General features: G+C 47.9%; 1 protein-coding gene across 1 annotated transcript in view; it reads right to left on the reverse strand.

Annotated features, from left to right (window-relative positions):
- GLIS3 (GLIS family zinc finger 3) overlaps nucleotides 1-16,733 on the reverse strand; it is a 443,094-nt gene that overhangs the window by 416,667 nt on the left and 9,694 nt on the right. The window contains exon 2 of the mRNA XM_004714455.2: nucleotides 5,543-6,029. Coding sequence (XP_004714512.1) covers nucleotides 5,543-5,930 — 388 coding nt within the window. The 5' untranslated portion in view covers nucleotides 5,931-6,029. The remainder of the gene's footprint in view (nucleotides 1-5,542; nucleotides 6,030-16,733) is intronic.

The following is a 16,733-nucleotide window of genomic DNA, read 5'->3' on the forward strand; positions in this document are numbered from 1 at the left end:
GGGGAGGGGAGGGGAGGGTAGATGGATAACATGCAGGGATCGTGGATGGAAGCCAATGAAGAAGTACATTGTGGAATGGCGGCTGTGGAATGCATCTAACTTGTACCGAAAAAGGAGTGCTTTCACATTGTTCTTAAAGAACCTCCAAGACTGAGAGGCTGGTGGTCCAATGGTGAGTGTGCTTCTCAAGCCCTGGAGGATGAGGGGAGAGCCCCGCCCTCCGCTCCGCTCCACACTGAGGGGCATCCAGCACTCGTTTCTTATCACCTCAACCCCAGCAAAGGCAGGCAAGACACGGCTCCTGAGGAACACTCACCTGCCACCAGGGAGAGTTTGATGGCTGGCCTGTGCACCTTGTGCACCCACCACCCCTTTGTCAGCAGAGCCTGAGGGGGTGCTAGGATGCTGAACACCCTTCAGTGGAGTTTCCAGCCTAAGGCAGACTAAGAAGAAAGGTCTGGTGATCAGCTTCCTAAAAGAAGCCCACGAAACCCTGTGGATCACAGCAATATGGTCCACAACTGCCCCCTGTGATGGCAAAGGACCTGGAGACATGCTGCCCTGGTGCGCACGCATGAGCCGTGATTGGGAGCCAACCCGATGCCATCTATTGATAAACACCAACACCGAAAATGAAGCTTCATAAAGATCTATAACCAAGGGGAACCTAGGGCCATCGCCTGTGTAAACTGTGAGCTTTCTGCTGGTCAAGAGACGTTGCCTTTCAAATTCCAAATATCCGGTGGCTCTCCAAGGGCACATTGGTACCTCCAGCGGTGGCAGCCTCTCTGGGAAGAAAAAGCAAGCCCTTCACCAGCTCGCCGGGGTCCTCAAGCTACACCGGACACCTCAGTCTGTCACCCGTGACCCTTCACTGGGTGCCGGCGAGGCTCCTGCAGCTCCATCTCTATGTAGACTCCCAACCCTGGGGAACCAGGGAGGAGTCCGTGGAGTGCGCCTTGATCTCTCCTCTCCAGCTCTTGCAACGCAGGGCTCTGAGCCAGTTCTTCCCTTTCCATCATGGCTGACGAAGCCTAACCAGAATGCATCTGAAGTTGTAAAGTGCCAGCATACTGGAATAGGGAGAATTACAGGTTGATGCCCTGCTAGAAACCTTAATCTCCCTCTTGAAAATCAAGGGCAGCCTGAGGATCGCATAGCATCCAAAGCTCTCCACTGGCAGAGTCTGAAACAATGGTGCCCGGCTCAGAGACGGAGGCCAACCACACCATTCTGAATGTGAGTCACCCTCCACAGTCCTGGCAATAATCCAATCTCCCACTTCAGGCTCCTGAAAGGCTTACTCTGCCTCTTCCAAGTCAACCATTCCAAGACTGGGAGCCCTAATTTTTCCAATGCTGGTTATCATTCTGGTAGACTCTTATTTTAGACATTCAGGGTAGACTCTTATTTTAGACATTCAGGGTAGACTTATTTTATGCATTCAGGGCTGCTCTGATTTTGCTGTGTTAGCGATGGATGAAGCCATGGCTTGAAGACTCGCTGCTTTGATCCTTACCGTAACGCTACCCAGAGTAAGTTTCAGACAACCCTCTTCACCTGCACAAATGTGCACACACACATACCTGTTGCATGTCTACAAGGTTAGTCTCTTACCCTACAGGTGTCAGCTGAGAATCCCTACTGTCTTCCCAGACACACCCATCCACCTTGGGCGAGGAACCCCTTTCAAATACTACCCTAAGAAGCCCCTATCTTACTTATTACTGTGTTGATTTACCTGCCCTTTTATTTGTGTGACTCCTCCAATTCCTTAAGTACAAGGACTTTGTTCTACCAGCTAGGGTGGCTCACGCAGAACAGAGTCTTGCCATAGCATGTGCTCATTCACTGTTGAGTAGCCGGCTAGAGGAAGCTCAAACAGCCCAGAACACCATTCCCAATCATGCACTGGCTTGGTTTACAACCTGGTTCACAGGATCTGAAAAGGATGCATCCAGCTACTTCTGACACCAACCAGACCACTGGTGGGACCCAAGACCAGGCTCCTGGCCCTGTATCCATCAAGCATGTTCCAACCAGGTAGATCCAGAGCAAGCCCTATAAGTCGGGAAGTTGAGCAGGTAACCAGAAAGTCAAAAGGCAGAGGGCTGGAACAGCACAATCTTTTATAGAAGTTCCAAGATGCACTGACCCCAAGATCCCATTATGCCTTAAGTATCCAAGCATTTATTTTTATTTTATTTTTTGCCTGCTGCTCCAAGGGCAATAGAGGTAGCCGTCTGCTCCCACCAAGATGACGGCCTTGGAAATGCTTGCGGGGAGGTTCTACGCTGTCCTAGGGAGGCAGTGACGAGTTGGAACCGAGTTTAGTCTGGGTGTTAGTTTTTGGTTTGGGTAAAAAATGAAAACGAGTACCAGTGAGTTTGCAACCTGTGCAGTAAGCCCAGGAAACAGGAAGAGATAAAAACCTTTGAAAGCCGACTCTCATAGGTGATAGAATATATTCCTAGGATTATAGGATTAAGGTATTCGTGTTCACATAAGTATAGAATATTTTTGTTTTGTTCACTTATAGAATGTTATATTTAAATGAGAGTGGCACATTTTTGAATTGTATGCATTTTAGTTTTACCCTGTTAGGGACAGGATTTTATTCTTTTTTGTTATGATTTTATTATTGTTTGTTTGAAAATTATATATGGCTAAAGATTTGTTTTAAAGTTGACAAGGGGTGGTCTGTGGTCGTTATATAATCTGTTGTCAACTTGAGACTTAAGAGAGAAGGGGTAGAGTTTAGCCTGTCAATCAGGTTGCAGATTGATGACCTCATTTGAAGGTGCTAAGGAGATAAATAGCTTGTTGGAGGCAGGACACAGACTCACTCCCTGAAAGACATTCCTGTTGACAAGCCACATGGAGCTATGCTGATGGCAGCCAGAGCCTTGGATCTGGAGGAGCCACATGGAGACCCATGCCAGCACTAAGATGCTTCCACCACCATTGGATCCACAAGACTTTCCACCCACTGGCCTGTGATCTTCCTGAACTCAGCATCATTGCATGTGTTGTGTGAGTCTGAAGAGGAATTTAGAGACTGGTACTAGACATACATTACAGGCTAGTATCGGACTTATGGACTTGATCTGGACTGGGCTGGGATACTTTTTTAATGTAAAATTACTCTTTATATAAAGCTCTTTTCTATACACACACAAAAAAAACAAACCTCTGAAAGCCAGCTGTGGGTCCAGAGGGTCCTCAATTGCCTGGTCACTGGCCGGCCCCCCTCCCGCCACTACCCGCATTGACAGTCATGGGGCGCATGAACAAGGGTGTGTGTCACATCCTAACCCCTTTACCAGGTTAAGGAGCCCTGGTGGCACAATGGTTATGAGTTTAGCTGCTAACCAAATGACCAGTGGTTGAAACCCACCAGCCACTGCAAAAAAATCGGGGGGAGGCAGGGGGGTCGGGGAATATTGTTGGATTTTTGCTTTGTAGCCACAATTCTAATTTAGAATCATGCTGGTTACCACCAAAGCACTAACTTCCAAACACCTTAACGGCTGGTGGCCTGGGTCCCTTTATTGGTTAAATCAGTAAATGCACATGCTGTCGGGGCTGCTGGGAGGGCTCCCTGAGACAATGGATGGAAGGCATTTACTATGGCACCCAACACGTGCCTACTGGTGTTCTCATTAGCATTGGCACCCTTACCCTTGTGGGCCGGTATTCCACGGAGCAGAGCACTCTACAGTCCACTAGTCAAGCAGGAGCCACGAGATTTGACTAGAACTCAGCCCCCCAAATTCAAGCACACCAACACACATTAAGCATGGCACGGAGCCGGCCACGCTGACAGCACAGGAACCGGAAATGACAGAGCGCCTGTAAACGGAGCCACAGGGACACGGGGTCCCCGGCTTACACTGAAGAAATGAAGCAACTCAAACCCAAACCGAAACAAAGGAAAAGGGCAGAGAGTGCACGGAGGACAGAGAGCAGGGAAAGAGGAGGCGGAAAGGAGACAGAAGAGAACAATTAAATGCGAGGAGACTTGGAAACGCCCCTGGGGAAAGCCCGTTATCATTTAGATCCCGTTTTCCCATAAACCTTTTGATGCCCCTTTGCGGGTACATAAAGGCCTATCTTAGCATTGTGATTCTGGATTATGTGTTTTCTCATCTATCTATTGAAACTACCGTCTCCCTACAGAGAAAGGCGCAGGCACTAAGACAAAGAACGTATTGACCACTTGCTTGTTACAAATCATCATCCACCCTAATTAATTAACTGGACAAATGGCTATTCACAAGGATGCTAGTAATTTTATTTGGTGGTGTGACTATCAAAGCTCCATGCTAGAAATGCCTTACTCGTGTGACTACTCTTCAGAGCGGTGCTTTCACGGTCCTTTCGCTGCTGGTCTAAGTACACACATCACTTGCAATATAACCTCACGAAGTCGACATTGGCCTCTAGAGACAGGGTGTCATTCACATCGTCAGCTGCTCTCCAACAACTACTCTTTAGTTAAAAATACACAGTAACTCAAATGTCTTCAGCTTAAAACATAATCTCCCGCCTTTCCAACGAACACAGCCTTTTGGCTCAGCACAAGCTCTAAGTGCATCTTTTCGTTCTCCTCCTCGAGCTGGGTCTCCTCTCGTTGCTACATCATGAAAGTCATAGGTTCCGGTCTTAAACAATTTTCTCATCATAATGCACTGATTTCTCATCAAACGGCTACTTAAATGGTCCCGCCACCCTTTTTATTTATTGACTCATTTATTTATTACCATTTTTCTCCCAAAACAACACTTTTCTTCTAGCACCCAACCAGCCCTAAGGGCTAGAATCCAGAATCTTATCAAACTTGACTTTGTCCTTCCACCACACCCAGCCACCTGATCACCCGAGTTTTTTTCCCCCCAAGAGAAGTCAAAAGATAATAGAAACCAGGATAAATTTAAAATGGGACAAAAGTAAAAACAAAGGATAATATGTTACGTTTTAAACTACTATATCTGCCGTAATCTACTGTCCAATGCAATTTGTCTGAAAGCAAGATTATTCACATTCTTGGTCAACGGACCAAGAAAATTCAATGAAGGCCAAGTTTGCAAATGGATTTTGGGCTTTCACTGTCCTCCGTAACTTTCTGTAACCCAGGGACACAGAATTTAAGCTTTAATACAGTTCCCTTCTCTAATCTTGGATTTTTTAATTTACAATTCTTAAATCACAAGGGCTGATGTGCTCCTTCTGTGTAGACTTAGCTGACACTTGACATTCTTATTTCTGATCTTGCCCTTTTACCTTCCACTCCAAATCACAGTCCCATAAGGTGTCATCTGTTTAAAGGTGCTATGTATCACTGTGGCCCCCTGCGTGCGCACGCACACACATATGCACCCAGAACCCTGGGGAACAAATTAAAATGTCATGGACATGGACACCACTGGCTTGGACACCGAGTCTAGTATTTTCCACAAACTTTGCTGGCAGAGAAAGACTGAGAAGAGAAAATAATAAGAATAACTTCCACTTTCCAAAGATCCCCCAAAGATAGTCCTACCTTTCCCAAGATTTGGAGGAAACGGCCTTCCAAACTCCTGCTGCTTTGGCTTTACAAGATGTGGCCCGGCCAGTGCCCCAGCCTGAGTGGCCTGGAACCGAGGCTTGCCATTGGTCAGTGCTTGTCTCCGGGGACTCAGAGCCGGCAAGTGGAGCAGACTCTCGCCCATGTTGCCCTGGGAGACTGTCCCTCCTCCTGTGGGCATCTTGAGATGGAGGCTGCTGGTGAAGCTTCCAAGACCTGGGCTCGGGGAGGTGCCACAAGGCGAGGGAAGGGGAGTCCCCACGTGGGCACGCAGAGTAGGGATGTGGGGGCCACTGGCCATCCCGGGCCCCTGGGGGGGCCCTGCCGTCCGGTGCAGATTCATGCCACATGCCCTTCCAGTCATTCTGAACAGCCTGGGGCCAGCAGGATGGGCAGTCTCCAAGGGCTCGACCCTCTCCGCTCAGGCCAAGTGCAGAAAGTTGTCCATGGTGTGGGTCAGAGCCTGTTTGAGAAAAATAAAGGGAGGCGTTTCGTAAAGGAAAAATGAACATTGGTACCAGTGAGTTTTCAGCCTGTGCAGCAAGCACGCCCAGAAGGAAGAAGCATATGAAACCAGATACCTGGGTGCAGAGGAGGGTCCTGGCTTGCCTGGTCACTGGCTGGCACCCCTCCCGCCACGACAGTCGTGGGGTATGCGGACTAGGGTGTGTAGCAAATCCTAATTCCCACACCGGAGCTTAAGGGGTCCTGGTGGCACTGTGGTTCAGTGTATTCAGCTGCTAACCAGAAGGTCAGCAGTTCAAACCCACCAGCCACTGCAAGAGAAAGATGGCGCATTCTGTTTCCATGAAGATTTGCAGACTTTGAAACTCTACTGGACAGGTCTGTCCTATCCTATGAGTCAGAGCCCACTGTTTATGAGCCAGTGACTGTCTATACCTGTCGTGATAATCCTACTGGAAATAGAGTTTGGTGATGGTCACGAGGCAGGATGGGTGTGGGGTCACCTCTTCCAGCACTTTCTGTTTGGAGTTCTGTTTCCCCCTCCTGGCGAATGGAGACAGTTCGTGTGGTATTTCTGTCACGGCAGCGGCTTTCGGTGACTGACACAGGCGTTATGTCTGTCATAGCAACACTGGAGAACCGAGGCAGGACATGCGTGGTATTTCCGTCATAGCAGCGGCTCTAGCTGACTACCGGCACAGTACACGAGTGTTATTTCTGTCGTGGGGCACTAGGTGAGGACCATGTGACATTTCGCCACAGGACTGGATGACTGAGCCCATACATGTGTGGTACTTGTGTCAGAGCAGCAGCACTGGATGACAGAGACCTGGTCACTGAATCAGTTAGCCACCAGTCCCTTTTCGACACAGTGCCTGTCTACTGGTCAGCCTGTAAAAGGCAACTCACGTTGCTGTCTAGCACATCAGGCGCTGCGCGCTGACTCCTGCTCCGTTAGCACAGCCTATGTGAGCTGTGAGACCAAGGCTTCAACGCCAACCAACCCAGGCCCTCTGCCAGCGAGTTGATTCTGACGCTCAGAGCCCTGCAGCGCGCAGCGCAGAGCTGCTCCCGACAGACAGAGGGCAGCCACCACTTCCCGACAATCGCAAAGAAAGCGTGCAGTTCTGCCCCATGCCAGGTCAGCGGGAGCCAAAGTCGACTCATGGTCAAGGAACAGCAACAAGCAGCCACTTCTGAGCTGCACTCTGAGAGCATCCTGGTGCACGGTCCTCAGAAGCACCACTCCCACGAAGACGGGCGCAGATCCCCATGCACTGTCATCGACTTGGCTGCCGTGGCCTTGGTTTTCTGCCTCGATTTACCAAAGATCAAAACCTGGGCCTTGGACTATCGTTTAGGTGAAGGTTGGCAGGCCTTCCCAACGGCATAGGGACCTTGATTCCAGCCTGATTTGACGATGATGCTGGAAACAGAAGCAATCCCACAAGGCTGCTGTTCCAGGAAGATCCAACGAACGTAAAAGGGCTATGGGAAAATAACCTCATGGAACCAGAAGGAAAGGCTGAAACCAAACCCACTGCCAAGGCATCAGTTCAAACTCAAAGCGCCCCCAAAGGGCAGAGGAGAGCCAGCCCACAGGGTTTCACAGGTTGTATGGCACCTGTAAGGGGGGTGCAAGACCAGGCTGTATTTCATTCTGTTGTGCATATAGGGCTGCTCTGGGCTGGAACTTTCTCCATGGCACTTAACAACAGCAGCAACAGGTCATGGTCTTTCTTCTGAAGAGCTCCTGGTGGGTCCAGAGAGCCAACCTTTCCATTAGCAGCTGCGCACATCACCACTGCGCTGCCAGGGCCCCTTAGAAAGGAAGACAGTGCTTCCAGAGCAGAACTCTCCAGGATGCTCACCCTGGACCGCATGAGGGAAAGTGGCCACAGTCCTAGGGAGCTTCCTGGGGCAGAGAGGAGCACCTGGCATGACCACAGAACACACTGTCCACCTGTCTGTGACGATGACAGTATTCTTTCATTGTCAACCACGATGGGAGGCCCTTCCCTGCCTTGGCCAATGGTGTTTTCAGCCATTGAGTCAGCTCACATGCATGTGTAACAGGAAAAAACACACCTGGTCTTGTACCACCTTCATGATCAAGCTATGATGACAATATGTCTGACACCAGCGGCACCATCGGGGTCACCTGTAGCTCAGCTCAATCTGGAATCCAGGTTCTCCCGCTGCTGTGAATGCCTACCAACCTTTACCTAAATCCGCATTGTTTCCAATGAAAGTAGAGGCACCCGTGGTGGAGACGGTCCAGCAGAGCTTCCAGACTGAGATGGACAAGGAAGAAAGGCCCATGACCTACTTTCAAAAACCAGCCCACAAGACAGTGATGGTGTAAGATATGAAAATAATGATTTATAATTTATCAGGGGTCCATGAGGGTGGCAGGGTAGGGGAGGGAGGGGGGGGGAAGAGGAGCTCATACCAAGGGGTCAAGCAGAAAGACAATGTTTTGAAAACTGATGGCAACATATATAGATGGATTTGATACACTTGATGTATGGATGGTTGTAAGAGCTATAAGAGCACCCAATAAAATGAGTTATTAATTAAAAAAAAGATCAGCCCATGAAAGCCCTATGGATCACAACAAAGCATTGCCTTGACCGGTAATCCCCCCGCAATACAGCATACGGCATAGTGGTGCCACTAGACAATGAACGACAGCTGCAACCACAACCTCTAATCATTTATGGGGACATGAGAGACGGGAAGGAAACCACAGTGCAGCAAACACAGGAAAAGAAGGCTGAGAGCAAACCAGTGGGAGTCTCACCCACCCTACTACCAGGGAGTCAGTTCTGATCCAGAGTGACCCGTTAGGATGAAGTAGAAGTGCTCAGGGGGTTTCCAAGGCTGGCATCTTTATGGACACAGACCGCCAGGTCTCCCTTCAGAGAAGCTACTAGTGCTTTCGAACTTCCCACCTCTCAGTTGGCAGCCAGGTGCTTAACCACTGTGCCACCAGGATTCCTTCAGTAGAAGCCAGAAAGCCTCCATCGGATCATCTTTTTCTGCCTGATTCTCTCAATGCCGCAGGCAAATATTTTAAACTCAGCCCCCTCACCACTGACATTATAAATCACCAGAGAGAAGGAAGAGAGAGGTCCTTACAGGCAAACGTCTTGTGAGGAATTTCTTCTTGTTCTTTTATCACTTTAGAACATCAAAAATATCTCCAAGTCGAAGCACTCGCTCAACCTTCAGAAAAAATTTTTACTGTGGCTTCCTCCGTGTGGTGACTGTTCTCGTGAGGTGCTACTGAGCCGGTTCCGACCCACAGTGACCTTACACACAACAGGTCGAATCCCCGCACTCTCTCCTGACAACATGTCAAATACATACGATGAATTCTTGACATCCTCGCCTCCAAGGAGCACTCTGACCTCTAAGGAGCACTCTTGCTTCCTCTTGCTTCCAATATAAAATTTGAAAAAATCATTTTTATCACTTCTTCATTCTATTCAGGGTCCTATCAGTCTTGGACTTTTCATCAAGGCATGGCATCTTGTCCAAGAAAAAAACCATGGTTTTCGTCTAAGCTCCCTCCTTCCCTCCCACCCCCTCCATGAGAGTCCACCCTGAACGAACAAATAACTTCAGGTTATCCACTCTGGGATCACTCAAGTATGTACGTGGAACAGTAGGAAACAGATCGATTGTAAGATTTTTGCTCGGGAAAAATACCGACACGTTTTCTGTTGCTCCGGTAAAGAGAATCCTAGAATGCTACCTGCCCCTCTGTCACTCTGTGGGTTGTCTCCATGCCTTACTAGATAGACACTGTAACCCCTGCCGGTGGGTGTCGTCGCTTTAGACTCCGAGGGACTCCGTGTGGCAGCGTGGAAATTTCCCGGCCATCATCCTGGTGCTGTCTTTATGGAAGCCGATGACAAGTCTGCCTTCCTGGGGAGATCCTGGAGGGCTTGAACCCACCCATCTTTGGGTAAGCGGCCAAGCGCTGCACCCTTGCACCCCCAGCACTCCCATTCCCAGATACAGTTGTCAGTAGGTGCTTTGGGGTGGATTCAACTCAGAGTCACCCAATGAAAAACCAAATGGACCCCCACCTGGTCTCACATCACCCTCACAGACGCTGCTGTTTGAACCACCTGTTGCCGTCGGAGTCAACCCCCATCTCATCGGAAGCACGTCTCACATGGTCTTCTACCCTATAGCAAGCATGACGCTCTTCTGCAGGACAGCTCCCTGCTGATACCGCATCCGAAAGGCCTCTGACAAAGTCCTCCTCATCCTCCATCCTCAGGGGCGTTCTAGCTGTAGTTAGTTCTCCCAAGGGAGAACAATCAGTCATCCCGGCCGTCTACTCCCCAACTCATTGATGGGAATATCTGGGAATTCTGAACTCTGCCAAAGAGAACTTTCTTCAACAGCCACCCCACCCCCACCCCGCAGGGCCCCCACCACTTATTTTTTTTAATTGTAAAAGAAATATGCGGTGTTGGCAATGGGACCGCAACCATGAGTCACGAAGACCACGGTCCAAATGACAAGTGTCTGCAGATTTACAGACCGCACCCATTTCCAGGCTTTGAAGAACAGGGCACCATTCCTGGCAGCAAGACCACATACAGGAGGGAATTCTCATCCAAGAAGCCGGATAAAAAGCATATGTGGGCAACTTAGCACTAGCTTAGATCATTAAGGAGGTGAGTTTGCACGAAGGAAAAATAATTAAAGTGCCGAGAACTTAATTAGCCATCAGACACACTCACACCTGCCTGCCTTGAATGAGAGGTTTGCTTTCTTTTTGTTTTTGAACCTGCATTCCTCTTTGAAATCACTAGGGTTGAAAGTAGAAACAACAACAACACACACACACACACACACACACACACACACAGCACTTAAATTTTATTACTAACATAGCAGCAGTGAGAAAGTAAAGTAATTAATAACTCATACCCTAAAGAAAAACCAATTGCTACATGGCATGTGAGCTAAGAAAAGCCAGTCTCAGGACAAATTTTTTTTTTAAACTACATGTGAAACTATGCCTAATATTCCATTTTCAACATTAATGAGGTCATCAGGTTTTTTCTGGCCCTTAAGCCGATTCTGACTCGTGGCTCCCTACGTGTGTCATGGTCACACTGGCCTCCGTCAGGCTTTCTTTCCAGTGACTGGTGTTCAGAAGCAGATCTCCAGGCCTTGCACCGGAGGTACCTCTGGGTGGAAGCAAGTTTCCAACCATGTGCTTAGGCACCTAGCATATGAACCATTTGTACCACCCAAGGCAGACCAAGGGTAAAACACCACATTTAAAATTCAGTGTAGTCTATTCCAACGACAAGCAGTCCCTGATTTACAGTGGCCCTGGCGTTCCCACCACCTGCACGTACAACTCAGGGGCTGTTGGTGCTGATCGTGAGTAATCAATTCTATCTACAGTGCTGCGGTGCGTGGTTTCCTGGTGGTAGAGTTCTCAGCGATTCAGTGATGACATTTGAAGGCTGGATTTGCAAAGACACTGATGATAAAGGGCATTCATGATGAAACCCTGGGCTTTTTTGCAAAATGTATGTGACTTAGGGCAGAACCAGCCTACCATAGAGTTATGAAAATGAGACCCGGTCATAAACATAGTGGTTTTGAATACTTTTAGCTCAGTTGTATGCTCAACTATAACTATAAATCCACTTGGTAACACCATCACCAAATGAATAAATAGTTCCTCTTTTAGACAGTTGCATCTTCATTGGGTCCAGAGAATAAAGAAAGAGCTCTTGATTGGAAATCAGAATACCTAAGGCCCATGTCCAGCAAATCATTTATAACTTCTCTGGACTTGAAGGTTTCCCCATCTGTAAAACGGGGAAGCGGGCAGTGACCACTATAATCTCTCGAAAGTCTATTATTCCAGACCACTCAGGTACAGAAGATGATCAAAAATACCTGTTGGTCAAGGTCAAGGATAAAGGAATATGTTGATTGCACCCCTGTGGCATTGAAACCAACGGAGCTTGGTAGATACAGAAAAAATTTAACAGCAGCCTGTCTGAAAAAACAAACTCACCGCCATGGAGTCCATCTGAACTCCCAGTAACCCTAGAGGACAGGGTAAAACTGCGGCAGTGGGCTTCCGAGACTGTAACTCTTTACAGGAGTAGAAAGCCTCATCTTTGACCCTTACAGATGTCAGCGGTTTTGAACTGCTGATCTTGTGAGTAGCAATTCAACCCATAACCCATTATACCACCTCCCACCAAACAGAGAGGATCACACCAGCCAAGAAGCTGGGGGCCAATGGGTACCACGGAGTAACTAATTTTAGGATGGACGTTTTCAACACATGGCTAAGAAGTCCACTCACAACCAAAGTGTCAGAAACATGTAGTGACCAAAAAAAAACCCCAAATTTCTATTTCAGACTGGATCATGCTCTCCAGTATTGATTTTTTTTTTTTTGTCCTCCAATAACTCTACTCACCCATCCCACCAGACCCCAGGTGTTACAGAGTGGCCCAAGGACCACAGGGTTTTCTTGGCTGCCATTGATACGGAAGCAGATGACCACGCCCTTTTTTCATGCTGTCACTAGACCGATTTGAACTGACAACCTTAAGATCATCAGCTGAGTGCAAACCACGTGCACCACCCAAGAACCCCAAACCACCACCAAGAACAGAAACGCCGAGCCGGAATCAACGTGGTGCCAGAGAGTTTGGCTTTCGGTGTTTGACCCGGCGGTGTACATTCAAGGGTTTCTCGGAGCCGGGATCCGATGCATTTTGACTTTCGGCACACCAGTGGGCCACACCATGAAAATGCTCATTGGGCCACTATCTGAGGCAACCCAAGAGGGGGTCCAGCCTTCCTTTGGACTCTGGTCAGACTCTTAAAACGCAACCCTCCGGGCAGACAGGCCAGAGAAGGGATCACTTAACCCTTCGGGAAACAAAGACACAAAACTGTGGAATCATTTCACCAGTTTTCTGGAAAGAGGCCTTTCGTCAAGCTATGAAATCATGACTCTACCTTCTACCCAGGCTCCAGGTACTTTCCCATGTGGATTAGAGGACTGAAAGATTAAACACATGGAAAACACACACAATATGAATCCATCCATTCAGGAAAATGCCAGGGGCACAAACTCCCATAATGCCCACTTACAGTCAAAAGCCCTTTTTTGGTAAATATCGTTAATAGACTCATCTAGAGTCGTAATTCATCTGATGAGCCGGTTAATTATTAATTTTCATACATCATTTCATCTCCTCGGGCTACATTTAGCCTGTGTTACATTTTCCATTCCTGACGCTGCACACATTTCTTACCCTGCAAAGCAAAACTGAGAAGGGGGCACAAAAGACTGGCTAGCAAACTGTAAGTGGGCTTTTCAATAAGTACTCATACAGTGGGCTAAGAGCCTTGGTGGCAGAGTGGTTATGCCTTGGATTGCTGACCGCAAGGTCAGTGGTTCAAAACCACCAACGGGAGGAAGGATGAGACTTTCTGCTCCTGTGAAGATTTACAGTCTCAGAACCCCAAGAGGGCAGTTCTACTCTGTCCTATAGGGTCATCATGAGTCAGAATTAACCTGATGGGAGTGAGTATGCATTTTTTTATAGATGGCTAAGCAAGGATGGACCGTGGACATGTGTCAAGAGAGACCAGTCCATCACGCTTGGTCAAGGAGAGGGGCAGTGAAAAAGAGGAAGGCCCTCCACAAGCTGGACACTGGCCCAGTGGCTGCAAACATAACAATGGTTACGAGACGGCGCAGGACTGGGCAGTATCCTGTTCTGTTGTACCCGGGGTGGTTCAGAGTGGGGACAGGCTTGACAGCACCAGGAGCCACCACCAGCACCAGCAGCCATCTAAAATAGGGCCTTACAGCCACTGAGTGTCCATGGCCCACTGACCAGGGATGTGAACCATCTTGCCCTCACACAGATCCATTGAGAAGTGGACTGCTAGAGACGGAGTTAGGTTAAAATGTCCACATCATATCAGGTTTTCCCTGTGGACCATTTCTCATTTGTTCTGGTTTCCATTATCTTCCATTTTCACTTGGATCGAGCTCTTCGAAGTTCTACTTTGTTGCCCTTGTTGGGGCTCTTCTGTACTATTTTCTTCGTATGAAATGCAAGCGAGGGAAATCCATAAAGACCGTAACTAGATGAACAGTCCCTTAGAGTGATGGCAGGGGAGACTCAGGGGCAGGGAATGTCATGGGAGTTACCAATCATGGGTACAAGAAGGAAGAAAATGATCTAAACTGATTGTGGCAATGATTGCCCAACTCCTTATAATATACTTAATAAGGAGTTGTATGTTACGTGAATTGAATTGTAGGGTACGTTAATTATATGTCAACAAAACTGTTAAAAAAAAATTAAATCCAGTAAGAGCCTTAGGGACTCTTCTTATTCTTCCCTTGGAGTTAATGATTGCTTCATTTCATTAACGCCGGCTCTTTCAGCATGGCTCTGCCTGGATCCTCTACCAGGCCCGGGCCATTCCCAACTGGCTTCCCTGGGAAAGCTTTTGAGACCAGAAGAAAACAGAAACGACGAGGCTATTGAACGAGACTGCGCGGTAGTCTGTGGCCGGCTGCAGCGGAGAGTAATTTTGCAATTTAATCATGGGCAGTGACAACTGAATGTTCCCAAGTCCCAGGAGTTGGTTTTTACTAAGCAGCATGTACCTTGGCCGAGCACAGGTGACTGGCTCCTCAGAAAAGATTGTATAAACAAAAACCAATCAGGTCAGTCGTTTTATTGGCAACAATATAAACACAGCTATATTAGATGTCACCAATAAATCAAAATGATCCTTGTCTGCAATTTTAACCAGAGGGAAGTGCAAACATGTACCCTGGGGAGCCCTAGGATATTACAGAGGAAACGCACGGGGCGTGGGCCACCTCGTTCCTCGAAATTGAACCTGGAGGGGCCTCTATTATGATAAATCGGCCCGCAACAAGGGCTAGTCCTCCACGGCTGTGGTCTCACAGATGTCTCCAGTGAAACAAGCAAGCGCAGAATTTACAACAGAAGTTAGAGAGTAAAGGGAGTGAGTGATCTCTCCATCACGGGGACACGGGGACACAGAGGTCTCGCGTTCACTTGATACTACTGAGACCGAATTCCGCAAACACAGGAGACTCTCTGAGACCACAGCCACCGTGTGGGATTCAGCAAGCCAACCATCATGCCGATGCCCCAGGACTGAGCAGTGTACACAAGGTCACCCACCCTGTGTCTGCGCCTACTGGATGGCACTTAGCAAGGTCTAATCTGGGTGATGCTGAGATCGTTGACAGGTTTCTCCTGAACAACAAGCTCCCCAAGATGTTACTCAATGTAGTCACCAATAAGATGAAGTCAAGGGAGCTTAGTTCTGGGTGATATCAATTAAATATAGACTCGTGTGTGCCTATTCCAGAGACATCAGGCCAATCAGCCGAGGAAAAATCAGCAGGGGAAAAAAGGATAAAAAACAAAATGAAGTCCCATGAACACAATGACCAATTAATTATAAACTTGGGTTTGTCTGACCTGTAGACTCAAAACCTTAGTGATCTAATGAGAGAGCGACATCGTTTACATTTCTTGGATCCCTGGTGGTGTAGTGGTTACTCATAGGGCTGCTAAAACCACAAGGTCAACAGTTCAAAACAACCATCCACTCCTTGGGAGAAATAGTAAGCTTTCTACTCCCTTAAAAAGTTACAGTCTTGGGAATCCAGGACAGATGAACCCCTCAGGACCAGTGGTGAAAGTGGCATTGTCTGGAGGGTGGAGGGAAGGTACCATAGAAAGGGAGAACCAATCACAAGGATCTACATATAACCCCCTCCGTGGGGGGCAGAAAAGTGGGTGAAAGGAGACATTGGACAGTGTAAGACATGACAAAGTAATAATAATTTATAAATTATCAAGGGTTCATGAAGGAAGGGGGCTGGGAGGGAGGAGAAAAAAAATGAGGAGCTGACGCCAAGGGCTCAAATAGAAAGACAATGTTTTGAGAACGATGATGGCAACAAATGTACAAATGTGCTTGACACAATGGATGGATGGATGGATGGATTATGATAAGAGTTGTACGAGCCTGTAATAAAATTATTTTAAAAATAAAAGTTACCGTCTCAGAAACCCACAGGTACAGTTCTACCTATAGGATCACTGAGTCAGAATCAGTCTTGAGTTCGGAGTTTCCGTTGGTTTGGGACATCCTAAACTTTTCTTAAAAAGGAAAGCAGCCCTTCCTATGTATATGGAATAAATCGACTTGGGTGTCTTTCTGAAGGCCCATCAATGGCTATTGAGATTGTTAAGGTTTATTATACCAGCCTGGCCGATCAGCACATGTGGGATTAACTGAAGGGCAGAGAGATAAATGGCTCGGTGAGCCTCGCCTTTCGAATTCTTCTCTCTGATAGTCGGACCAGGGTACAGCTGCCTTAGCCAGTTCCCTGCTTCAGCTTGCAAGACTCACTTCCTGTGAGACATCCCTGAGGAGAAGCCACATGGACCTACCCTGATGCAGCCCTGGGTGCTAGAGGAGCTGTGTGGAGACCCACGCCAGGGCTGACATGTTTACACGTTCACTGGCTCAGCTTTCCTCCTGCAGTTGGCGTCATTGCATGTGTTTTATGAAATTAAGGAGGGCTTTGTAGATCGGTGTCAGAAATATGGGCTAATGTTGG

The sequence above is a fragment of the Echinops telfairi genome, unplaced genomic scaffold (assembly GCF_000313985.2).
Source record: "Echinops telfairi isolate 266 unplaced genomic scaffold, ASM31398v2 ScPeMD7_25;HRSCAF=90, whole genome shotgun sequence".
Taxonomy (NCBI): Eukaryota; Metazoa; Chordata; class Mammalia; order Afrosoricida; family Tenrecidae; genus Echinops; species Echinops telfairi.